The following is a 25388-nucleotide window of genomic DNA, read 5'->3' on the forward strand; positions in this document are numbered from 1 at the left end:
AAGGGTTGGAAGAATTCTTCATCACTCTTTCTTTCTAGAACGTAGGCTGCTGTTTAAACCAAGCCTAGTACTCAGTTCTGGGGAAGGCAATGGCAAGGAAAGGGAAGGGAAGGGAAGGTCCCCTGTGCAAGCACCAGTCGTTTCCGATTCTGGGGTGATGTTGCTTTCACAATGTTTTCACGGCAGACTTTTTTACGGGGTGGTTTGCCATTGCCTTCCCCAGTCTTTTACAGTCCCAGGCAACGGCAAACCACCCTGTAAAAAGTCTGCCATGAAAACTTTGTGAAAGCAACGTCACCTCAGAGTTGATAACGACTGGTGCTTGCACAGGGGACAACTTTTACCTTTTAGTGTTCAGTTCTAAAAGAGCGAGAAACTACCTGAATGCCAACAGATTAGACTTTCAGTTGTCCTAGACCAGGGTTCTCCAATGTGGTGCTGGTGGGTGCCGTGGTGCCCAGCAAATCTTTTCCTGATGCTTGCCAAGTGCTTAGGCAAAGTGGGCTTGGCTAGGTGGGACCTTGTGCCCAGCAAGGCATCTGATTGGCCAAGCAGTTTAAAAAAGTATCCTGTTAAAGAGAGCTTCTGTTGAGTTACTATTAGGGTTATATGTAACCTCGCTCCTTGACATTTTATGGTCCTCTGCGCAGAGTGTTAAAGCTGCAGTACTGCAGTCCTAAGCTTTGCTCATGACCTGAGTTCGATCCCCAGCGGAAGCTGGGTTTTCAGGTAGCTGGCTTGAGATTGACTCAGCCTTCCCTCCTTTCGAGGTCGCTAAAATGAGTACCCAGCTTGTTGGGAGGGAAGTGTAGATGACTGGGGAAGGCAATGGCAAACCACCCCGTAAAAAGTCTGCCATGAAAACGTTGTGAGAGCAACGTCACCCCAGAGTCAGAAACGACTGGTGCTCGCACAGGGGACCTTTCCTTTCCTGCCTCTTAAGAACATAAGAGAAGCCATGTTGGATCAGGCCAATGGCCCATCCAGTCCAACACTCTGTGTCACACAGTGGCCAAAAAAACTAAGTGCCATCGGGACACTAAAAGCCCTCCCACTTGAGGCAGTCATGTTGTGATTGGTGCCTCCTCTTGTGGCAGCTGTTTTGTTATTGTGCTCACTGCCCTGTGTCAGACTTCTAAAGGCGTCCACTGGATCAAAAAGTTTGGGGACTCCTTTCCTAGACAGCCTCTTCCTTCACCCGGAGCTTTATGGTTCCTGCTGGGTGGCCAAAGCCAACACTGAAGCAAATTCAGCTCTAACAATGGCCAGTAAGATCAGGGATCTTGACTTGCTGATTTTTTTTTCTTGGGCTAGTAAACCATTTTAGAAATGACTCTGGGGCAAACACGTCATATGCAATGCAGCAAGGAGCCCAGGCCCATCTCAGTTCACCCAACATGTGTTTCTTCACATGTTTGCAAATTTGCATTTGTCACACACAAAACCAACATTTTGTGTGCGCACCCATGTAAAAATGTCATTTGCCATGTGGTTTTAAAAACAATAACAAGTTTGCTGCCTCTGATGGGCAGGTCCCAGCCAGCTCTGAAATAGCTCAAAATAATCAGTAAATATTTATATTTTCTGTGACTGTTAATATGCCAATAAAGGTCTATGATGACGATTCAATAATCAGTAAATATGGTCGAAATAGCTTGGAATTCCTGGTTAAGAATATAAGAGCAGCCATGTTGGATCAGGCCAATGGCCCATGCAGTCCAACACTGTGTCACACAGTGGCCAAAACCCAGATGTCATCAGGAGGTCCACCAGAAACCCTCCCACGGTTGCCACCACAAGCACCAAGAATACAGAGCATCACTGCTCCAGACACAGCGCTCCATCTCTGTGTTGTGGCTAATAGCCACTGATGGACCTCTGCTCCAGATGTTTCTCCAGTCGCCTCTTGAAGCTGTCTATGCTTGTTGCCATTACCACTTCCTGCAGCAGTGAATTCCATGTGTTAATGACTCTTTGGTTAATGACCCTGTTCCTTGTAGATGTATATCTTAGGTTAGCAGCATCTGAATCTTGATTATAAGATTCAAGAAATCTTTGAGCTGTGGTGGCTGTTGCCAAACCTTTTTTTGGTTATTTATTTATTTATTTATTTATTTTTCTTCTAATGCCTCCAGTTACCAGGATATAAAAGCTTGGAGACCCCTGCTGTACGGATTACTTAGAGAACGTGAAAGTATCCCATGAAGGACTGGTCGTAACAATGGCACGGCACACATTTTACCGTTTTGCTCTTCTGTGCTAGCACATTCTTCATGGGGCATTGGGCACACTGTGTTCTCCTTCTCTTTTCAGCCTCAGCACAACGGCCTTTCCCCGCGCATGTTCAAAGCCTTCGTAAGCAAAGGGCACCCAGAATTCTCTTCCAGCCGGCAGCAAGATGCCCAGGAGTTTTTCCTGCACCTTATAAATTTAATAGAGGTGAGCAAAGGTGAACTGCTGGCTTTTTATTCACTAGGAAACGAGAAGGACAGCATGTCAGTCTTACCTAAGGGTGGTTTGTTGATGTCGTACCACCAGAGCACTTTTTTAAAAAAAATAACGTGATCGAAAAAGGCAAGGCTCCACCCTCAGGGACTTGCAGTCAACCGTTTGGGAAAGACTGCAAAGGAAATGGAATTGACTTTTAAAGTTTTTACTAAGACGTCTTTGCTTGCCCTGATGAATTTGCTTGGAGTGACCAATTTAGTGAAATCTATGCATTTCCTTCCATGTACACAAATCAGTGAATTGACACAAAGTGCTTTGAAATGTTCTATCGACGGTGGGGCCATGAAACCAATGGATGCCAATCGATAAAAATATCTCACAAGCTGAATTTCAGAGACTGACATGGGGATAATACTTGTTTAAGAGAGGTTGGATCAATCTGACAGCGTGACTCAAAGATACTTTTTCCTTCTTGTACAAGCAGCTCAAAATAGCCAGGGGAAAAATGCTTCCCACAGTCCAAATATAAATTGGTTCTGTATCGCTGTTCAGCAGTGTATTTTTGATCAGCTGGGGTGAATGAAGGCCAAGTGCCATGCAGGGGTTGTTTTGTAGGTGGCAGAGCTCATTAGCATAACTCATTAGTATATGCCCCCCCCGCCAAAAGCAACCCAATGCAAGAAAGGAGAGTCCTGGGCGAGTGAGGCCTGCTTGGGCTGGCTAGAGATCCCCCCCCCCCCGTCAAAAGACCAGGAAACCACCCACCGCCCAAAATCACAGAAGTAGTGGAGAAAGGGTGACGTGAGCTTCTCCAGGGGTTAATGAGGGTTGCTGGGGCTGGCTGGCTGCCCGCTCTCCTAATCCAGGGATCGTTATCCAGCTGCACCTACTATTCAGTGGACAAGGTAGGTGGGAAGGAAGAGGGAACCCTCAGAAGGGTTCAGGAGCTCCTGTGAGCTCCTGCTGAATCAGGCTTGGTGACATGTATAAACGATTGAACCATGCTGATCCATTCTGCTAACAGCGGTGCTTACCTCCAGTGCAGAGAGCTTTCCTCTTCTGCAAGAAGCAACGCTGTTGTCTGTGGTCTTCCTCAGTAGTAGTTAACGAGCTCATGGACTTAAGGCAGCAAACTGTCACTTAGTACCTTTACGTTCCCCCCCCCAAAGGCTAATAGTGGCTGGCTGGAGCTGTTCCATGGTGGTGGTGCAGGTGGGAAGACTTAGCCCTCCCTCTCTCCTTGTGCTGGAGCCCTGACCTGCATTTGGGCCTCTTGTGTGCTTGTTTGAGCTCTTGAGCAAAAGAAGGAGAAAGAGTTCCTTTTGTGGCCTGCCACAAAAACCCGTGTACGCCTGCGTTTGTTCCATTAGCCTTGCCATGAAAAATATGGTGAATTCCAATAGAAATTATACAATAGGGTAGGTTTTCATGAACTTCTTTTCAGTGGGGGAGTTTTTGGAAGCAGCGTAATGAAGACATACAGGGCTTTTTTTGTAGCAGGGACTCCTTTGCATATTAGGCCACACCCCCCCAATGTAGCCAGTCCTCCTAGAGCTTACAGTAGGCCCTGTAAGAAGAGCCCTGTAAGCTCTTGAAGGATTGGCTACATAAGAGGGGTGTGGCCTAATATGCAAAGGAGTTCCTGCTACAACCCCCCCTCCCCCCGGAAACGTGTAAAACTGGTATCATTCAGAAAGTTCTTGCAAGCAGGATGTTAGCTTCTTGCTGCCTCTTCCTCATTCTAGGTGAATGACCTGTGCTCAGGCCACCCAGGAATTGTTCCAAAACCTCAGGTTTATGTCAGACGAGGCCCTTAGATATAACTCACCAGCAGGCTTTCTGCCCAGAAGGGAAAGGTTACTATGCTTTACACTGCGGAGGCCCCTCTTGTATGTGTAAAGCACCTTACAGAGTGTTGCTGTTATCACCTGAGCAGTCGGATTCTGATGTTCCCTGCAGAGGAACCACATCGGCTCCGAAAACCCCAGCGACGTCTTCCGGTTCTTGGTGGAAGAGCGCACGCAATGCTGCCAGTCCCGGAAAGTCCGGTACACGGAGAGGGTCGACTATATCATGCAGCTGCCTGTGGCGATGGAGGCCGCAATGAACAAAGGTAAAGGAAAGGAGGCAGACGGCCAACTCGCCCTTGAGGTCTGTTGTGCTGTTCGAGCGGAAATGGTGCGTCAAGGTCCTTGCTTATTGGGGTTCCTTCACAGCACTGGGTAGCAACCTTGTGTGGTCACCTGGACGTGTGAATAAGCTGTCATAGACGTAACTGGACATAGAGAGCTTTCCATCTTTCTTGATGCTGCTTCAAATTGGGTATTTTGCAGCAGAGCCAGTTTGTGTGTCCAGCTGCCAGCCACTGAGAGACGTGAGACTTATCCTTAAGTTACTTTTGAGATATTGTCATTTCTTCTAAATTTGGAATTCTTCCCCTCTCTGTCCAGTTTGTTCAGCTGCTGGTTCAAAAAAACAAACAAGCAAAAACCGACCAATGCTGTGGCATCTTATGCTTTTACCCATGCTGAATAGTGCAACTTCCGATGCCCTTTGCAACTGGATTTTACTATGTGAAATGGGGAAATCCACTTGCAAACGATTGCTGAAGTGCATTGAAAGTAGGTTGAAAGTGAATGAAGGCCAAGTGGCATGTAGAAATGATTGAATCATGCTGATCCATTCTGCGAACAGTGGCGCTTTCCTCCGGTGCAAAGAGCTTTCCTCTTCTGCACGAAGCAACAGTGTGTGTGAAAGCCTCAATATGTATTTTAGAGATGTTTCAGAAGTTCTTCCCTTGCCCTTTGATCCCTTTAATCCAGATCCACAGATGTTAGCAGGAGTTAACTCTAACAAGGCGAGTAGCCGTGTTGATCTGAAGCAACAGAACAAAGCCTGAGTCCAGCGGCAACTTCAAGACCAACGAAGTTTAATTCTGGGTATAAGCTTTTGTGTGCATGCGCACTTCTTTAGATACCTGAAGAGAAATCTGAAGAACTGTGCATACGCACAAAAGGTTATATGCCGAATTAAACTCTGTTGGTCTTAAAGGTGCCACTGGACTCAAACGTTGTCCCAGAGCAAGCTTGCAATTCAGGATTCTGCAACCACTTTCAAATCCTGGGTCACGACAGAATTTACTGGATTAGAGGAAAGAGGGAACGGATGAGGGGGGATTTGCACATGAGTGGGGAGAAGGTGGCAAACTGAGCTGTGGTTTGTGGTGGATGCTGGCATGAATTTGTGCCTCGCATATCCGTTCTCCAAATGTGGTCCTTCCTTCACCTGGGCTTTGTATCAGATGAACTGATCGCCTACGAGCTGAAGAGGAGAGAAGCAGAAACGGCCAGGAGGCCGCCTCCGGAGCTTGTTCGTGCCCGGATCCCGTTCAGTGCCTGTTTGCAGGCTTTTTCGGAACCAGAGAATGTAGCAGACTTCTGGAGCAGTGCCCTTCAAGCCAAGTCTGCTGGAGTTAAGTGAGTAAGCACTTTTGCATTGGGGGGGGGGGGTGCATGTGCAAGTTGTGGGGAGGAGGTACATGTACAAGTTGTGGGGCAGATTTGATATGGCAAAGCCAGTCTGTGGCCATAAGCCACATTTGGTTTTCTAGGAGTTTCAAGTTTGGCCTCCCAGATAGCTTTGAAATTTGAGTTGCAATAAAAGGGAGGAGGGGAATGGGTGTTGCCCTCAGGTTTTGCTTATGGGCTTCCCAGGGGCAATGTGTATTCTTGTACATTAATGTGACTGTAGCTCCAGAAATTTTGAACATTGCATCTTTGTGCAGTTTTGTGTTCTTGCCACTCATTTTCCTTTCTGCAAAACTGCTTGTGTTTCCCAGAACCTCTCGCTTCGCATCATTTCCTGAGTACCTCATAGTACAGATAAAGAAATTCACTTTTGGCCTTGACTGGATACCCAAAAAGCTTGGTACGTGCTTTATATAATTGATTCTTCTGTTAACTTCGTGAATCCCAAAGAGATTAGGCAAATAAAAGGGAAACTCCTGATTCTGCAAGCAATAGCCAGCAAACTTTCCGAGATATTAAACCATTTTAAAACCGGCTTCCCCACTACCAAAGATCTCTGGGAATTATAGTTTTAGAAAGTGCGAAGTTCTTCCTGAACCTTTCACAGAACTACATTTCCCAAGCTTCCTTGCATGGAAGCTATGATGGTTAAAAAAAAAAAAGGATCGAAATGGTACTGTAAGTGTGTCCTTAGTTTGTTTTTGTGTTTGAGTTTCTCGTTTATGAGTAAGCTGAACAGGGTGTCCCAAAGTAGTGGAAAGTTTCAGAGATTAACGTCTAACGTTTATCCTGTTAATCCCTGATAAAGACTGTAGTATATTTTGAGATTTGAAGGATGCAGCTAATCCTGACAACATCAATGCTATCAAGGGTAATTACCCAAGCAATTGGAATACGGTCAATTTAGCAGAATGCTTAGTCTCAACAGCACAGTAAGAACTCATGCATCAATCCTGAAAGCTAGTGGCAGGAGATACTCCCTCCCCCCCGTGCTATTTCATTTCCCATTATTGCTGATCAGACAGAACAAATACTCATCTCTTCTGCAGAGCTTGCTTAATACCCCACCCTTCCTGTAACAGTGGGGCTAAAAAAAGCTATTGTTTATAAATCCTCCCCCTGATGTGGTTGTGTCATTTAGAATCTGCTCGAACTCCCCATTCTTTGTCTCAAATGTCAAAAGTGAAAAATTTGTGGGAATTATTTAAAGAATAGACACCCCCCCCCCGGTAATATAATGCCTGTGCACTGTAATAGTTAGCGCATGTGCCCCCAACCTTCTTGAGCCTGTGGGTTCCATTGGAATCCTGATACAATGTGGTGGGCCCAGCCACAGAATGGCTGCCAGAGGAGGTAGAGCCAGTCACAAAATGGCTGCCACCATTTACTTTCAGTCACACAGTGAAGATCCTTAGGCTGTGGTAGTAGCTGCTGCCAAAGCAATGTTTTTAAAAATCTGCACAGCTGATCAGAAGCTTTGCTGGGCAAAAGCCCCCCCCCCCCCTTTCTAAAAACACTTGGTGGGTGCTGGGAAAAGTATCAGTGTTGAGTAGGGCTTTTTCTTTTGTAGCAGGAGCTCCTTTGCGTATTAGGCCACACACCCCCTGATGTAGCCAATCCTCTAAGAGCTTACAGTAGGCCCTGTATGAAGAGCCCTGTAACTCGTGGAGGATTGGCTACTTAAGAGAGGTGTGGCCTAATAAGCAGCTCCTGATGCAAAAAAAAAAAAGCATCATCCTGGGTTAGAGCGTTGGTTTAGGATCTGGCAGTCCCACATTCAAATCTGCACTCTGCCATGGAAATTTGTGCGGTGACTGTGGGTCAGTCGCACACTCTTGAGACTAGCCTAACTCACAGGGTTTCTGAGGCTAAAATGGAGAAAGGGAGAATAGTGTAGGTTTCTTTGTGTCCTCATTGGGAAGAAAAATGTGGTATAAAATAAGCAAATACAAAAAAGATGATAGTAGAGTTTCTTCAGTGCTTCCTTTCTGTGTAAAAAGCCCTTTGATCCATAGAGTGTAGTGTTTTGTAATTCCACAGAAAAACATCCCAGTACATAGAGAATGAGGAGCCCTGTGACACAGAGTGGTAAAGCTGCAGTACTGCAATCCAAACTCTGCTCACGACCTGAGTTTGCTTCTGGCAGAAGCTGGTTCATGTAGCTGGTTCAAAGTTGATTCAGTCTTCCATCCTTCCGAGGTCGGTAAAATGAGTACCCAGCTTGCTGTGGGTGGCTGGGGGGGTAAAGTGTAAATGACTAGGTAAAAAGTCTGCCATGAAAACATTGTGAAAGCAACGTCACCCCAGATTCGGAAACAACTGGTGCTTGCACAGGGGATTACCTTTACTTTTTACATAGAGAATCACCTAGCTTGGAGCCCTGTCCTCTACCGTCATGTTTTCAACTAAGATTTTTTTCATAGAACACTTTTTAGTCATATGAGCTGCTCCCTGCTTCCCATTTCATTGCAACAAACTTCTTCACCACAACCAGTCTTCCCATGAAGGAACTTCTAACTGCTTTAAAGGACCTCAGGATTCTAAAAAAGAATAATAAAATACTAAATATAAAAGAGAAAACTGAGCAGCAGTAAACAGCAGGAGGACGCACTGGAACCAGAAGTCCCAGTGGGTCAGAGTCGGACCTCAGGATTCTCTGACTCAGTTTGAAAAGCACCGTTTCCCAAATTTTTGCTTTAGTGTAGGTAGAAGGGTTTTGCAAGCCTCTTTCAGCTTTAATTTTTGTAATGGTAAATGTCAACAGGTTCCGATGTAAGTGAATAATTAAAGCTAAAAATCACCGGAATAGCAATAACCCTTTTACACAATGAGTATATATGCAACCTACATTTATCAAAATACATGCGTAGCACTGATCATCAATAGTAACTTGTTAACCACTCATAATACTTAATTCAGCAACTGCTCATAAATACATGGTTCGCATTGGTTGAATCATGTATTGTGAGCGTTTGTTGAATTAAGTATTATGAATGGTTAACAAGTTACTATTGATGATCAGTGCTACTCATATATTTTGATAAATGTAGGTTGCATATACACTCATTATGTAAAAGGGTTATTGCTATTCCGGTATTTTTTTTTTAATGTCTTAGCGGGCTCGTTTATTTATTTACCCTGCTGTGCTTTTTGCAGACGTTTCCATAGACATGCCAGATCTCCTGGACATCACTCACCTCCGTGCCACAGGCCTGCAGCCAGCAGAGGAGGAACTTCCAGACATCTCTCCGCCCATTATCATTCCTGATGACCCCAAAGGTACTGCCAACTACTACGAGGAACTCTACCTCCCCACCATTCTCCACCAGAACTGTTAGTTGATCTTCTATTTGTATTTGGTCGGTCGGTTCCTTTGTCACCTTTGCAGTCTGCAGCTTCACATAAAACTTTTCCTTGGATAACAACCTTCAATGTACCCATGATGCATCCCATGCATAGCAGCCATTGTTTGCAAACAAAGGCTATGTCTGCAAGAGAATAAGCCAGTAGGGTTCCAGTTTCCAGAAGCCTTTGAGGATTTGTGAGTCATGCACTTAAGAGCTGTAGTTGAGCTCTGGAGAGCTGGCCCAGAAATAAGGTAAGGAGCCAGAAAGAGGAAGACTGGGAGCTAGGACTGAGTGAGTTCAGTCAAGCAGTGACAGTGTATCCATTCCCAGTCTGCTGTCTGTGCTGAAAAGTGGAATTTTCAGGTCTGCGATTTGACAAGGTTCAGAGCATGGGGAATACAGCTTTGACTTCCAAAGGCTAATCTGGCTGCTAGTCGGGCTAGAGATGTTCTGTAAGACGCGTGGGCATTAATTATAGCAGCTAGACTTTTCAGCCCACTGGCCCGATCGGCTTCGTCTCTAGACTCAAGCTCTTTCGTTCTAGTCCTGTGGAACATGGCACCTCTAATTGCACATTAGCCCTTGCTGCAGAACTGGCCCATTTCCTTTCTCAGGCCATTCCAATGCAAACTCCATATCCTTCACTTTACTTTCTTAATTTCCAGATGGCATGATGAACCATTTCATGGACCGTATGTACCACAATTCCTTGTGCTGTGTTTTTTTTAATTGTTAAAACAAGCTTTTGCAACAAGATTCCTTGCTGATGCTTTTTGGGGGGGAGGGGAGGCTCTGTGTCTGCAGAGAGAGAGATGCATGGAAGTTCTCTAAAGTCTTTTAGCTTCGTTGCATTCCTGTGTTTTCTTGCATTTGGTGGAACATTTGACGGCATCTCAGTACAGTAGTTGGGCGACATCATTGGCCTGGGTTCTGCAGCGGCATATATTCTTCATCATTGCCCATAATTGACTTGAAAATTAGAAAGGTTGATTTCCTTTGTTGTGAATATGGGCGCCAACCAGAGAACTAAATTAAGTAAAAATGTAAGAACTCTGCTGGATGAGTTCAAAAGTTCATCCTTTCTGTTCACAGTGGACCAGTTAACTGGTGTTCAAATAAGCAGAATATGTGGGTGGTATTCTCCCTGATTTTGTTCAGATGCCTCAGAACATGGAGGTTCCGTTGGGATATCTCATACTGTCATTGAGAGTCCCATCCTCTGTGAATGAGACCCCAGAGGGGAGGGTCTGTGGCTCAGAGGCAGAGCATCTGCTTGGCATGCAGAAGGTTCCAGGTTCAATCCCTGATATCTCCAGTTAAAAAGGACCAGGCAACAGGTGATTTATTTATTTTATTTATTTATTTCTGTATATTTATATTCCACCCGTTCCCACAGCAGGCTCAGGGGTGGATTCCAACATGATAAAATCATTAAAACCAACAATAAAAAAACCCAGTGCAATTAAACAGTTAAAACAGTAGATCAGAATTAATTGAGGGTGGCCTGGATAATGTGGACACAGAACACAGAAGGCATAATTATCATAGGCAGCTTAGATTGCCCAAGGATGTCAACAGTGTCGGCCCCAATCAGGTGGCAGTCATAACTGGGGGGCCAGTTGGAAGGTATAACAGGATGAGGACGCCCGCCTGCCTCAACCATAGGCCTGGCGGAACAGCTCCGTTTTACAGGGCCTCCGGAATGATAACAAATCCGGGAGGGCCCAAATCTCCACAGGGAGCTGATTTCACCAGGTCAGAGCCAGGGCTGAAAAAGCCCTGGTCCTAGTGGAGGTGTGCTGGATGTCCTTTGGGCCAGGGATGGTTAGAAGCTGTTGTCTGGCCAATCGTCATGGTCTTCTGGGCTCAAATGGAAGAGACGGCTGCCTGAGACCCTGGAGGGCTGCTGCCAGTCTGAGTAGGCTATATCAATCTTGAGGGACCAGCGGTCTGATTCAATATAAGGCAGCTTCATGTGTGTTCAGTGAACATCATTTCGCCTTGCAGCTCTGCTTTCCATATAGTAGTAAAAGAGCTGATTCGGATATTTAGCATGACTTTGTAGGGTTGAGTTGATTCAGAATATATGTAGGGGGCCTAACCTGGCAGTCCAGGCTAGCCCAGTCTTTGAAGCTAAGCAGGGGCAGCCTTGGTTTGTACTTGGATAGGAGACCACCAAAGAATTCCAAGGTTCTATGCAGAGATAGATAGATAGATAATTTTATTTGTATCCCGCCCTCCCCGCCGGAGCAGGCTCAGGGCGGCTAACAGCATCATTTAAATTTCAACTATACAGAAAGGCAAAGAAAAGGAAAACAAATTACATTTAAACATTAAAATTCTAATTAAGTTTAAAAATTAATTAATTAAATTAATAAAAGTGCTAATGCTATTTGTTCTTTTATGATGGCAGTTATCATTAGCAATTTCTTTCTTCGTCAGCGAAAGCCAGTCGGAAGAGGAAGGTCTTGCAGGCCCTGCGGAATTGTTCAAGATCCCGCAGGGCCCGCATTTCCTCTGGAAGTTGGTTCCATAGGTTCGGGGCTATAGAGGAGAAGGCCCGGTTACGGGTGCTTTGCAACTTCACCTCTCTCGGTCCGGGAGTAGTCAACAAGTTTTTTCCGGCTGACCTCAGTGCTCTCTGGTGTTCATATGGGGAGAGAGGAAGGCCATGGCAAACCACCTGTTGGTCACTTGCCTTGAAAACCCTATGGGGTCAACTGTGATGATAGCACTTTACAACACACACACACACACGTGTGTAAGAGGAGGGCAAGAAGTCACCTAACTGACTGTGCCCCTATGTTTAAAATTTCCCTGCATGTGAAAATCTACAACTTTAAGGAGGAGGCTTCAAACTAATGGTTTAGTAGAGAAAGTGCTGGAGTTGGACCTTCAAATCAACTGAAATGTGAAATTATCAATCTAGCAAAACATTGTAGGCCTCTCTTCCAGAGGACTGGAAGTAGGAAATGTATGGCTGGTTTTTAAAAAGAAATCCCAGATGATGGCCAGGTAGGCCAAAGTCTGTTCAGGGTGAATTGGTGGAAGCTGTCACTAGAGATAGAATCAGAGCTTTTTTTTGTAGCAGGAACTCCTTTGCATATTAGGCCACACACCCCTGACGTAGCCGATCCTCCTGGAGCTTACAGTAGGCCCTGTAAGAAGAGCCCTGTAAGCTCTTGGAGGACTGGCTACATCAGGGATGTGTGGCCTAATATGCAAAGGAGTTCCTGCTGCAGAAAAGCCCAGGATAGAATTATTGAGCTCACTGAGGAACAAGCCTTACCGAGGAAGGATCAGTATGGCTTCTGCAGAGGGAGGTCCTGCCTGACCCACACTTTGGCGTTCTTTGAGAGGGATTAACACAGGTGGAAAAGGATGGCCTAGAAGACATATAATATTTTGCTATCAAGTTCATCCCAACTTATAGCAACCCCGCAGGGTTTTCAAGGCAAGAGATGAACAGAGGTGGCTTGCCATTGCCTGCCTCTGTATAGCAACCCTGGATTTCCTTGGTGATCTCCCATCTAAGTACTAACCTGAGCTGACCGTGCTTAGCTTCCAACATGGGATGAGGCAAGGCTAGCTTTTGACTTCCTCACAAAACTTTTATTGATGTCTCTTGCCAAAGATTTCTCATTAAATTTAGTGGTTGTGGAAGAAGAGGACAGATACCTTCTCGTGAACTAGAAACTAACTGAACCACAGGGAAGCAAAGAGTTGAAATAAGCAGGAAGTTCTAGCAATAGTAAGCCACGGGGATCTTCACAGGCTGATAGTTGGGCCTGTGCTATTAAGTTTGTCCGTAAATGAACTGGAATGGGGGAGGGGAGCAGCAAAGTGGCTATGCTTGCAGGTAGCACCAAATTGTTCCGGATGGTGAGAGCCAGTGCAAGAACTTCTAGAAGATTTTACAGATGGGGAAAAGAAAACTTAAACACACAGCTGTTGTTCTAGGCAAAGCCTGTGTGTTCCGTGTGTATTTAGGCTTGGAAGAGAATGAACTAGGTTTTCCTCTCCCCACCCCCCTTGTATCAGGACTGAAAGCATGAATTAAAGGGAAAAGAACCCTAGATGGTCTCAGGCTGTGCCCCTTGATGTCTAATTCAGTGCTTATCCAGGATTCAAGTAATAAGGAACATCTGCAAGCCTGTCTGAGCTTGAATACCAAAGGGAGGTGCCATCTGCTCACCCTTTCACTTTATCCTGATTGGCCAATTTGTTGCTGCGGAGCAATCGCAGCGCATTTGATGCTTAACTCTTTGCGTATTTTGGAATTACTGAAAACTCTGCACCGCTGCTGCTGCTGCTGCTCTCCCTTGACCTTGCATGGGAAATGTCAGAGGGCTCAACAGATGTTTGTGGTGGTTCATACTAGCCAATGACCATCAATGGCGCTTGTATTTCTCAGAGATGTGGGGCGTCATTTCTCTGACAGATCATCTCAAGAGCTTTGTTGCTTTTCGGAGCAAAGCTGGATCTCTGCAGATTGCAAGATCATTGCAGGAATTTACATGGATGTTAACTCATGTTAAATCGGTACGCTGTTCTTGAGAGGAACAGTCTCTTGTATTGTGTGCCGCTCCAAACTTTGGTCCAGGCAAGCTATGCTCTGAGTAAATTAACAGGATGAGAATGTATTTTCTAAATGTGCAAAATGAACAGAGATGGCAGGCAAGCTATGCTCTGAGTAAATTAACAGGATGAGAATGTATTTTCTAAATGTGCAAAATGTGCAAGTAACTAATTTCAAAGGACTCTACAGAATTGCTTAAAAATCAGGTTAGGCATCTAATTAAATAAAGGGAAGAACAATTGCTATTGTAAGCGGGGGGGGGGGGGAGATGTTGAGGTAACAAGGAACAGGTGCAGAGCAGTCAAGAGTATACGCATCTGTGCAGCTTGTTTCTAATAAGTTGGAAGGTTGAGGAACTGCTGTGGTCAGCCTTGACATTTTTATTACAGGTGAGGACAAGAAACACCATTTAAGTAAGCAAGAACCATTGGTTTGTTCCACATTTGAGACTCTGTGTAAATTCCACAGCTTTGGGCCATATTTGACATACATAGTCCTGTTCATTGATGAGTGGAGGATCAGCTCATGGTTTAGATGCCTGAAACATCTTCTCTTCCTCAGCTCCAGACATTGACGAATCTTCAGTAATGCAGCTGGCAGAGATGGGTTTTCCGCTTGAAGCGTGTCGAAAGGCTGTGTACTACACAGGCAGCATGGGCGCCGAAGTGGCTTTCAACTGGATCATTGCCCATATGGAAGAACCAGGTCTGTGAACTGAGTGGAGGTGTGCACATATCTAACAGACATGTTTCTTTTGGCTGCCAGAATAGGTGTAAGCATTCCATGTTTCTGTTTTCCTAGAATCAAACCTCAGTTTGCTTTGCAGTCCTCTCCTGGATTGGCTTATCGTTACAGAATCACAGAGCTGGAATTGATATAGGCAGGACTTTTTTTATAGCAGGATCTCCTTTGCATATTAGGCCAGACACCCCTGTGATGTAGCCAATCCTCCAAGAATTTACAGGGCCTAATCTCTTGGAGGACTGGCTACATCAGGGATGTGTGGCCTAGTATGCAAAGGAGTTCCTGCTACAGAAAAGGCCGTGTATGTAGGCCTCTGTTGACAGCAAATAAATCCACAGGCTTTTAGTCCACATATATTTTTTTACTTATTTTATTTTACTTCATTTATACTCCGTCTTTCTATCCATTGGGGATCCATCTTAGCTTACAGCATCCTTTCCCCGTCTTCCATTTTTTCCCTCATAACAATAATCCTGTGAGGTAGGTTAAGCCCAGAGTGTGTGACTGGCCCAAGGTGGCCCAGCAATCTTGCATGATGGAGTGGTGATTTGAACCTGGGTCTGACACTCTGTTAGTCTATGGATATTTTTACCAGCTCAGATGCTCACATATATCTGTGCTAGTGATTTGATGCCCTGGAAGAGGGAAAGAGAATCAGACTCTTTTCCCCCTTCAGTTTACAAACTTTTTCCTGCCCCGTTTTCCTACATTTTTATCCCAAAGGCAATGCTCTGTCTAAGCTATGGGGTCTTGTGAGCAAAATTTCTACTTTATGAGCTACTGGCATTAAAGTTGTGAGCCAAAGCATAAAGGAGTTTGCTCTGGGGCCATCCTTCCTCAGCTAAGACAAAAATGTGCAAGCCGGAGGCTAAAAATCTGTGAGCTAGCTCACACTAGCTCGGCTTTAGAGGGAACTGTGCCCACGAGTTGCAACAGGTTCCAAAGGGCTGCCAGAGGAACTCTGCTCATGAAATGGATCTCTCCTGCCTCCCCCTTCTCACTGCCCTCTACTCTTATCGAAAAATGGCCGCAAAGGGTTAACATAAGAACATGAGAAGCCATGTTGGATCAGGCCAATGGCCCATCCAGTCCAACACTCTGTGTCACACAGTGGCCCAAAAATTATATATATACACATATAGATACACACTGTGGCTAATAGCCACTGATGGGCCTCTGCTCCATATTTTTATCTATCCCCCTCTTGAAACTGGCTATTCTTGTAGCCGCCACCACCTCCTGTGGCAGTGAATTCCACATGTTAATCACCCTTTGGGTGAAGAAGTACTTCCTTTTATCCGTTTTAATCCGACTGCTCAGCAATTTCATCGAATGCCCACGAGTTCTTGTATTGTGAGAAAGGGAGAAAAGTACTTCTTTCACTACCTTCTCCATCCCATGCATTATCTTGTAAACCTCTATCATGTCACCCCGCAGTCGACGTTTCTCCAAGCTAAAGAGCCGCAAGCGTTTTAACCTTTCTTCATAGGGAAAGTGTTCCAACCCTTTAATCATTCTAGTTGCCCTTTTCTGGGTTGAAGTGTCCATGCCACGGGGTATGACATAGGGGTCTACAGCAGGAAGGGGGAGCTGGCAAAAATCTCTGTAATACATTTTTATCTTGCCTTTCCTCCAAGGAACTTAGGTTGGTCATTCCACCCCTGGTCTCTGTTTTAACCTAACAATAGCCATGTGAGGTAGCTTAAGCTGAGAGAAAGAGGCCCAAGTAAGGTTTCATGGCTGAACAAAAACTTGAACTCAAAGCTCTCGGATCTCTAGTCCAACACTCTTTGACTACTGCTGGTTGCCTTTCACGATCAGGCAAGTCCTTCTACTCATGGGATGTGGATTGGACAGGTGACTAATCAGCTGCCCTGCAACCTCTGCCTCTTCCATCCCTATCAGCACTACTCCGATATGCCACGAGATGGCCATTTTTCTCTTGCATTTGTTCATGTGTGAGTAATAATGATGTTTCATAAAGTAGCACCTTGGCTAGGGAGAGCCAGCTGGTTGTTTTGCATGGATCTGAATCTTTGCCTTTGTCTGTCTTCTAGATTTTGCCGAGCCATTGGCCATTCCCGGCTATGGAGCAGCTGCTTACTCGGGGGCAGGCGATCTGAGAGCTCTTGGGCTGGATAACCAGCCTCCAGAAGAAATGGTGGCCATCATTGCCTCCATGGGCTTCCAGCGGAATGTCGCTATCCAGGCATTACGGGCAACTGTGAGTGGTCCGGCAGTTACTTTGCATTGATTAAGGGCTGGGATCCAGGCATTCTTAACCCGTCATCATCAAATGTGACTATCAAAGGCTGATACAGTAAATGCATGTCATTCCTCAAAGCAGTGCCTAACACCAGGGGTTTTTTTTGTAGCAGGAACTCCTTTGCATATTAGGCCACACACCCCTGATGTAGCCAATCCTCCTGGAGCTTACAGTAGCCCCTGTACGAAAAGCCCTGTAAACTCTTGGAGGTTGGCTACATCAGGGGGTGTGGCCCAATATGGAAAGGAGCTCCTGCTACAAAAAAGCCCTGCCTGACACCCTTGTAGTCCTAGAATCATAGAGCTGGAAGGGGCCAGACAGGCCATCTAGTCTAGCCCCCTACTCAGTGCAGGATCAGCACAGAGCATCCCTGAGTCATGTTTGTCCGGCCGCTACTTAAATGCTGATGGTGAGGGGAGCTCACCACCTTTCTAGGCAGCAGATTTCACTGCTGAACTACTCTTGCTGTAAAAAAAATTATTCCTAATATCCTGCTGACAATTTCCACCCATAATTTAAGCCCATTATGGTGAGTCCTATCCTCTGCTACCCACAAGAACAGCTCCCTGCCCTCCTCTAAGTGACAGCTTTCCCAATGTTTAAAGAGAACAATCATATCCCCCCTCAACCTCCTCTTCTCCAGACTGAACCTTCCCAAGTCTCTTAGCCTTTCCTTATTGGGCTTGGACTCCAGCCCTCTGATCATCCTCATTGCTGTCTTCTGCACCAGCTTCATTCTGTCCACATCCTTTCTGAAGTGAGGCCTCCAGAACTCCCAAGTTTGGCCTGCCCAATCTGGTGTACAGAGAGACTAGGATATCTTGCGATTAGGATAGCATGCTTCTGTAGATACACCCCAAGACCGCATTAGCCTTTTTTGCCGCTGCATCACGCTCACTGTTCATAATTTAGCTTACAGTCCATCTGTACCCTAAGATCTTGTTCACACATGCACTGCCACCCAGAAGTCTATCCCCCACCCAGTATGCCCGCTTCTCACTTTTTGTTACCCAGATGTAGAACTCTGCATTTATCATTGAGTTGCAGTCAGCTGCAGCAGATCTGGCCAAGAAGGCCCTTGGATATGCTTTCTCTGGGGAGTTGTTTGCTGCTATAGGTGTAGAGCAGGAGAAATAGATGGCTAGCATTGCAGATTATTCAATGCCATGGACTCTCAGTCAGGAGGGCAGGATGCACCACAGGTGATCATGAGAATTCAAGCCTTTGACCCTAACACAAAGGAGCTCTTCCCTGACTTGTAGAAAGCAACATTATTTTATTCACTTAGTTTATAGCTTGCTTTCCTCGCTGAGATTCAAGATGGATTGTGAAATACAGAGAACAGTTCAAACGGACAGACAAGGCAGTGGTTAGGAAACCACGCAAACTGAAAGCTGCTTTAAGGCACGATGCAACATAAACAATACTGAGAGTGGATTACAGAGGTTCAGGGTAGTGCAGTAAAAACAGGATTATAGATGCAACAGATATTATGATATGCTACAGTCCTGTTGCGCTGCAAAAGTGCCCTCTTAGACAGATCCCTTTATAGGAATCCCCTCCTGAACATTTTTGTTTTTTACATTCTTACTTTAGAAGTATTTTTCTTATTCCACAACAAAAAAAAAATTGGATTTTTTTTTTCAATTGGCAATACTTTAAAAAAAAAAAGGTTCTCAAGAGAACACACTGGTGTATTTCTGATTTTTCCCACCAGGTTTTTTTTCCTTTCTTTGTCCCTTCTCAGTTTGAGGCTATTGATAGTTTACCTTTAGTTAGACATCTACAAAGCACTGTGCCAGTGCTTGCATTTTCAGTCTTGGCGAGATTGAAGTGATGTGTGGTAAGAGGGGGGTGGGGGACAGAAAGGCAGATTAGAACATGCAACAGCAGCAACATAGCATTTATAAACCGCAGCACCTTTTGTAAAAGTGGGCAATTATGGATTTATTTTATGTAGTACACTTTTATCCCACCCTTCCACCTAGGAGCCCAGAGTATGGTGTCCCTTTGTTATCTCCATTCTTCCATTTTACCTTCATAACAACCAACCTGTGAGGCAGCTTAGGCTGAGATAGAATGACTGACCCAAGATCACCCAGCAAGCCTCCGCGGCAGACTGGGGATCTGAACCTGGGTCTCCCTGGTAAGAACATAAGAAGAGCCCTTCTGGATCAGCCCAGTGGTCCATCTAGTCCCAGATCCTGTCTCACACCATGGCCAACCAGTACCTCCGGACAGCACAGAGGCCGAGGCCTTCCCCTGATGTTGCCTCCTGGCTCTGGGATTCAGAGGATTAGTGCCTCTGAATGTGGAGGTTCCCCTCAGCCACCATGGCTAGCAGCCATTGATCGACATCATCCATGACTCTATCTAACTCCCTTTTAAAGCTGTTTATTCCCATGGCCATCGCCACATCCTCTAGCAGCAAATTCCACATTTTAATCTCTCTCTGTGTGAAACAGTATTTCCTTTTGTCTGTCCTGAACCTACTGCCCATCAGCTTTATTGAGTGCTCTCAAGTTCTAGTATTTTGGGAGAGGGAGAAAAATTTCTCTTTGTCAGCTCTCTCCTCCCCATTCATAATTTTATAAATCTGTATTATGTTCCCCCTTGATCAGCACTGTCCATTTTCAGTTTGAATAGGGATCCAATGTGATCCTCTCACTCCTCTTTGCCTCCTTCCCCCATATTTTTATTGAATATTAATAAGTATACAATAGCAAGTCAGTAGACAGAAAAAAAATACAAAAATTACACTTGGAAAAATAAATTTATACATAAATATATGTGCTGCAAACATAAATGAATGGGTCTATATATTTTTTTAAAAACTTAAATATATTGCTTTAGTAAATAGTGTTAACTCTTTGCCTCCTTCCCAGTCCCCAGCCAGTGTTAAAAATGTCAGTTCTTAACTGAAGCTCTTTGAACAGTCTGTCACAAAGATTCTCAGACTCTGTGAGGCCTTTAACCCTTCATAGTCCGTCACAAGGGATTATAATGAAAATTCAGAAACGTTCAGGGACTGAGAATCAGTGGACTGAATGAGAAGCTTGTGACACTCTAAAGACTAATTTGTTTTGGCCTGAGGTTAGTAGGCAAGAGCTGACTATTTCAGGGGTATGAAACAGATAGTGGAGGCCATTGACTACAAAACATCATGACGAAACTAGAATAGGGCGCATTACAAGGCTGGTTAGCTTCTTTCCCCTCCCTAGTTTGCTGTGACAGACTTAATTTGATCTGTTACCCACAACACCCTGGGTGCCTTCCATGCTTCTTGCACCGCATACAACTTTTGCCTCACCCACAGCGTGTTGAAGTTGGACTGTAGGCGTGACATCTGCCCCATTAAGAGAGCAGCTCACTAGCATAACATGAAACCGTATGCTCAGCTGGATGTAAGTTACCTACTGGTGTGGTATATGGGACATGGGATGATGGGGGCCATGGTTCTGGGCTCTAAGATAACTGCTGTTCTGGCCAGAATGAAACACTGTCACAGCGTACCCTGTTAAATTGAAGTGATTTTGTTTGCTGTTTATGGGAGCTTCAGAAATCAGCCTCAAGCAGCAGCCTCCCTGCTGCAGCTGAAATAGCAGCAGGAGCTGGTCAAGACTTATTCCGTTTATTTTTATGCCATCTTTCCCCCTGACCAGGGTCCCCATGGTGGTGCACTGAAAACAATGAAATGTTTGAACATTAAAATCAAGGCTTTTTTTTTTTTTTTTTTGCTGGCTTGGTGTCAGGGTGTGGCCTACTATGCAAATGAGTTCCTGCTGGGCTTTTTCTACAAAAAAAGCGTCCTGATTAAAGTAATAATATAATTTAAATTTAAACCCATAACAGACAACACCAGAACCAGGGAGAAGGACAAATGACTGTTATTGGGTGTGCACCAAAGGAAACCAAAAAGCCTTCACTCACTCGTGGAAGACACCAATAGAAGAACATGGCAACAGATTCTTGTGGCCAAGTGCTAGTTCTGCCTAATGACAGATGCATACAAGCTGCGGTTGAGAATGCTGATGGTTATCTTACCGGTTTGCTTTATTGCATTGACAGAATAGTAATCTGGAGCATGCAATAGAGTGGATCTTCAGTCATCCAGATCCCAAAGGGAATGAAACCACTTCTGAGACTATGGACATGGAGAACCACGTGAACGCCAACATCCTTGCCGAATCAGATCCAGAGGGCCCCAGGATCAAAGATGGATCTGGACGTGAGTACTTGCGTTTCAGTTATTCTTTTTATTCAATTAAAAAATAGCATTTACTAGGTTTTGGATGAACAACGAATTATGGAGTGGATCAAACCAGCATCCTACCACCCCATTGAGCAAAGCTGGAAACCTTTCTCCGGCTTGAGAGCCAGTTTGGTGTAGTGGTTAAGTGTGCAGACTCTTATCTGGGAGAACCGGGTTTGATTCCCCGCTCCTCCACTTGCAGCTGCTGAGATGGCCTTGGGTCAGCCATAGCTCTGGCAGAGGTTGTCCTTGAAAGGGCAGCTGCTGTGAGAGCCCTCTCAGCCCCACCCACCTCACAGGGTGTTTGTTGTGTGTGGTGGGGGGGGGAAGGAAGAGGTGATTGTGACCGCTCTGAGACTCTGAGATTCAGAGTATAGGGCAGGATATAAATCCAAAATCATCATCATCTTCTTGTGGAACTGTCTGCCGATGGAAGTCTCAGTTGAGTTGGATTGTTTCAGAGGGCAGCTGTGTTGAGTCTGCAGTAGAATTACTAGATTCAAGTCCACTAGCACTTTATCAGCCAGTAAGATTTTCAGGTTTTCAAGAGTCAAAGCTCCCTTTGTCAGATATTGGTCTCTTAAGGCACTCCTGCCCAGGACAGGAGAGTCTCGTCAGATCTCAGAAACGAAGCAGGGCTGACCCTGGCTAGTACTTGGATGGGAGACGTCCAAGGAATACCAGGATCATGATGCAGAGGCAGGCAATGGCAAACCCTCTCTGAACTTCTCTTGCATTGAAAACCTTACAGGGTTCACCATAAGACAGCTGTGACTTGCCGGCAAAAAAAAGGCACTACTGCACTTGAATTTAAGTTGGAGGAAGTCTCCTTCGGCCTCAGGTTGGATCTGTAACAGCAGGGCTTTTTTGTAGCAGGAGCTCCTTTGCATATTAGGCCACACACCCCTGATGTAGCCAGTCCTCTTGGAGCTTACAGTAGGCCCTGTAGGAAGAGCCCTGTAAGCTCCAGGAGGATTGGCTACATCAGGGGTGTGTGGCCTAATATGCAAAGGAGCTCCTGCTAAAAAAAAAAAGCCCTACGTAACAGAGACATTAGGTGATGTTGCTGTTTCCCACAGACTGTTTGAGTCTTGTCTCAGTTAGTTTGCTACCCCAGGATCATCTCCATTTTGTGGCAGTAGGACTTGGGAGAGCACAAGATACAAGTTAGGTGAGAAGTGGTAGAAAGAAAGAGCTTCACATGCGTGTAACTTGGTTTACCAAAGACCAGTTCAGAAATGAACCGCTCCTAGCTACTGCCTCACTGATAGCACAGATTAACTGTGCATGTTCATACACCGTTATTTTAGGTGTATGCAAATGGTTTCTTTTGTTTAATGCATCCCTAAAAATGGAACAGGACCAAACATGCTAACACTCTTGTCAGAGAGACAGGCATGATTGTATAACAGGCCTCAACTCAATCCCTGTCACTTAACAATAAAGAATTTTAGGAAGCAGGGCTGCCTGAGGTCTTGGTAGACCAGTTCGGATCTGGATAGTCCCTTGGCTCCTGATACAAATACCCTGGGGGGAGGGGGGGCAAGCTTCCCTCAGGTACAATGAAGTGGTGTTTTTTTTGAGGGGGAGGGATTGCATTTACCCAGACCATCCGTTCACCATTGACTCTTTCCCCTGGAAGAGCCTTCCAGCCCATGCAGACCTCCATCTTTACCCTGAGGTTGGTATGATCCCTTCAAGATCAACCTAACAATGAGCCACAAGATGGAGTTCTCCTTTGGCAACAGCCATAGATGGCCAGAAGCTGTAAACACAATGGGTTTGTCCTGTATATATTATCTCCAATACTCCCTCTAAGCTGTGGAGTCTTGTGAGTGAAAATTCTACTTTGTGAGCTACTGACATTAAAGTTGTGAGCTGAATAAATTACTGTGCTCTGGGGCCATTTTTCCTGAGCTAAGACCAAAACTTGTGAGCCGGAGGCTAAAAAACTGAGCTAGTTCACACCAACTCAGCTTAGAGGGGTTAGATAAAAATATGGAGCAGAGATCCATCAGTGGCTATTAGCCACAGTGTGTGTATGTATATGTACGTATGTATGTATGTGTGTGTGTGTGTGTATAATTTTTTTGGCCACTGTGTGACACAGAGTGTTGGACTGGACGGGCTATTGGCCTGATCCAACATGGCTGTTCTTATGTTCGTAGAGGGAACACTGATTATCTCTGGTAGTGTGGCAGTAGCAAGTAGCCTTTGACTCTACCTTTTGTGAGACCTTTTCACAATTGCATTAGTGGGGAGGGAAGGTGGCTCAGTGGTAGAGCATCTGCTTGGTAAGCAGAAGGTCCCAGGTTCAATCCCCGGCATCCCCAACTAAAAAGGGTCCAGGCAAGTAGGTGTGAAAAGCCTCAGCTTGAGACTTTGGAGAGCTGCTGCCAGTCTGAGTAGACAATACAGACTTTGACGGACTGAGGGTTTGATTCAGTAGAAGGCAGCTTCATATGTTCCAGGACCTCCCTCGAGCAATCCAAACAAAGCTGGGGGGGGACTACAGGGTATGTTCAGACATGGCAGAGCACTGTTGGACATGGTGTGACACACACGCCAGATCATACATCACACGTGACAGTTGCATGCGTATTTCATGCCTGATCGATAAGACATTTGTGGTGAAGCAAGGACCAGTTGCATCTTCCTTGTGGGGAGGGGCTGTGGCTTAGTGGCAGAGCATCTGCTTGGCATGCCAAGGGTCCCAGGTTCATTCCCTAGCATCTGTAGTTAGAGAAGGACCGGGTAGTAGGTGATGCAAAGGACCTCCGCCTGAGACCCTGGAGAGCCACTTCCGGTCTGAATGCTGACTTTGATGGACCAATGGTCTAATTCAGTATAAGGCAGCTTTTTGTATTCCTGCTTGATGGACCCACATGAAATATGGATATAGGCCCATGCTGATTTACATGCCTGTTTCTGATGTTTTCCAAATGCCAAGTTCGCTTCTGGCCGGCTGTCTAGGTAATGTTGGCATGCATCTAAACATTTAAAAATGGTTGGTGTGCAGGGTGGGACATGTGTACGTGTGTGTTTTCAAACAGTTCCCTCCCAAGGCTGCTTAGTTCCATAGATAAGGGCCTCGGATCTCATTGAAAATTGCCACCTGTGAGATTTCCATCAATGGTATAAGACTTCCACACCTTTCCCCCCCATTGATGGAAATCTCACAGTCCCCCACTGCAAGTTTTAGTAAGGACTGCTGTTCCATCCTCACTTACAATACTTGATATTTCTTTGCGCAGGATATGAGCTCTTTGGGTTCGTCAGTCACATGGGAACATCTACAATGAGCGGCCACTACGTTTGCCATCTCAAAAAGGAGGGAAGGTGAGAATGGGGGGGATTTGTTACCTATAGAGGGTATGTCATGCGCAAGGGCTGGCCAGGGTTCTGACACTTGAGGCTTCAAAGGGCTAAACAGGAAGTCCTCTTAAAACGAACGGGGCCATTTTCTAAGTTATGGTTGTTGTATGAGGCAGATACCATTTCTAATGATCAAGATCCCCTCCCCCCCGGCCATGTTTCTCTGATTTCTTCACTGAACAACTAGTAGTCAGGTGATCCTGATACCCTCTCTATCACTATCTCCTATTCCCATTATGTGCCATCTTCTGGCAAGTGTGTGCTGTGTCACTGCTGGCCGCTGCGTCTATTGTTTCTCCCAAACAATTGCTAAAGATTTCAGCACGTGGAACAGAGATGTTTGGCTAACTAGTGGCAAAACTGTAGCACTTTCAGCGCTGTCCTGGTAGCTGGTTTTGTTTTTTTGTGCATTTGCTCTTGGCGGAAACCAGTGCCTCTCTGTGGGTAAAATCCAGCCAGTTTTTCCCCTCTCAGTCTCTCCTAATTCTCATCTGCATTACAGCCCCCATTCCCACATGGCTTTTGTCCTCACAATCACCAGCATAGCCTTGTTTGGGTGGTCAAAGGGAACCTCTTCTACCACTTTTTCACCAGCAGAAAAGCTGGTTGGCTGCACCCCTGTGTGAGGAAAGATGGTCACGGCCCTTCCTCAGACACTGCCTTAAGAGTTCCCCTCATCGGTCCTTAAGATGTCTCCCTGGGGGTTGTCACAGAATGGAGAAGGGCTAGCCAGTTTCCAGCAGGTGTCGTTCAGGGAGGAGAAGGGCAAGGAGCAGGGAACAGGAAAAGTTTCAATTTTTAAGGGAAATTTTTGAGAGGGAAAAAATGGCATTGGTCCATTTCAAATTTG

The 25388-nt window shown here is 45.5% G+C and overlaps 1 protein-coding gene across 4 annotated transcripts in view; it reads left to right on the plus strand.

The window, feature by feature from the left end:
• Positions 1-25388, plus strand: part of USP13 (ubiquitin specific peptidase 13) — a 123741-nt gene that overhangs the window by 95810 nt on the left and 2543 nt on the right. For 2 of the 4 annotated variants that reach the window (XM_060242559.1, XM_060242562.1), the window contains 9 exons: positions 2314-2439; positions 4408-4561; positions 5750-5924; positions 6287-6375; positions 9132-9308; positions 14463-14606; positions 16703-16867; positions 20978-21139; positions 24418-24502. In XM_060242559.1, the coding sequence (XP_060098542.1) occupies positions 2314-2439; positions 4408-4561; positions 5750-5924; positions 6287-6375; positions 9132-9308; positions 14463-14606; positions 16703-16867; positions 20978-21139; positions 24418-24502 (1277 nt within the window). Of the gene's footprint in view, positions 1-2313; positions 2440-4407; positions 4562-5749; positions 5925-6286; positions 6376-9131; positions 9309-9987; positions 10015-14462; positions 14607-16702; positions 16868-20977; positions 21140-24417; positions 24503-25388 lie in introns of all 4 variants that reach the window. The other 2 variants (XM_060242560.1, XM_060242561.1) reach the window with 2 other exon arrangements.

The sequence above is a fragment of the Heteronotia binoei genome, chromosome 6, assembly GCF_032191835.1.
Source record: "Heteronotia binoei isolate CCM8104 ecotype False Entrance Well chromosome 6, APGP_CSIRO_Hbin_v1, whole genome shotgun sequence".
In the NCBI taxonomy this organism is placed as follows: domain Eukaryota; kingdom Metazoa; phylum Chordata; class Lepidosauria; order Squamata; family Gekkonidae; genus Heteronotia; species Heteronotia binoei.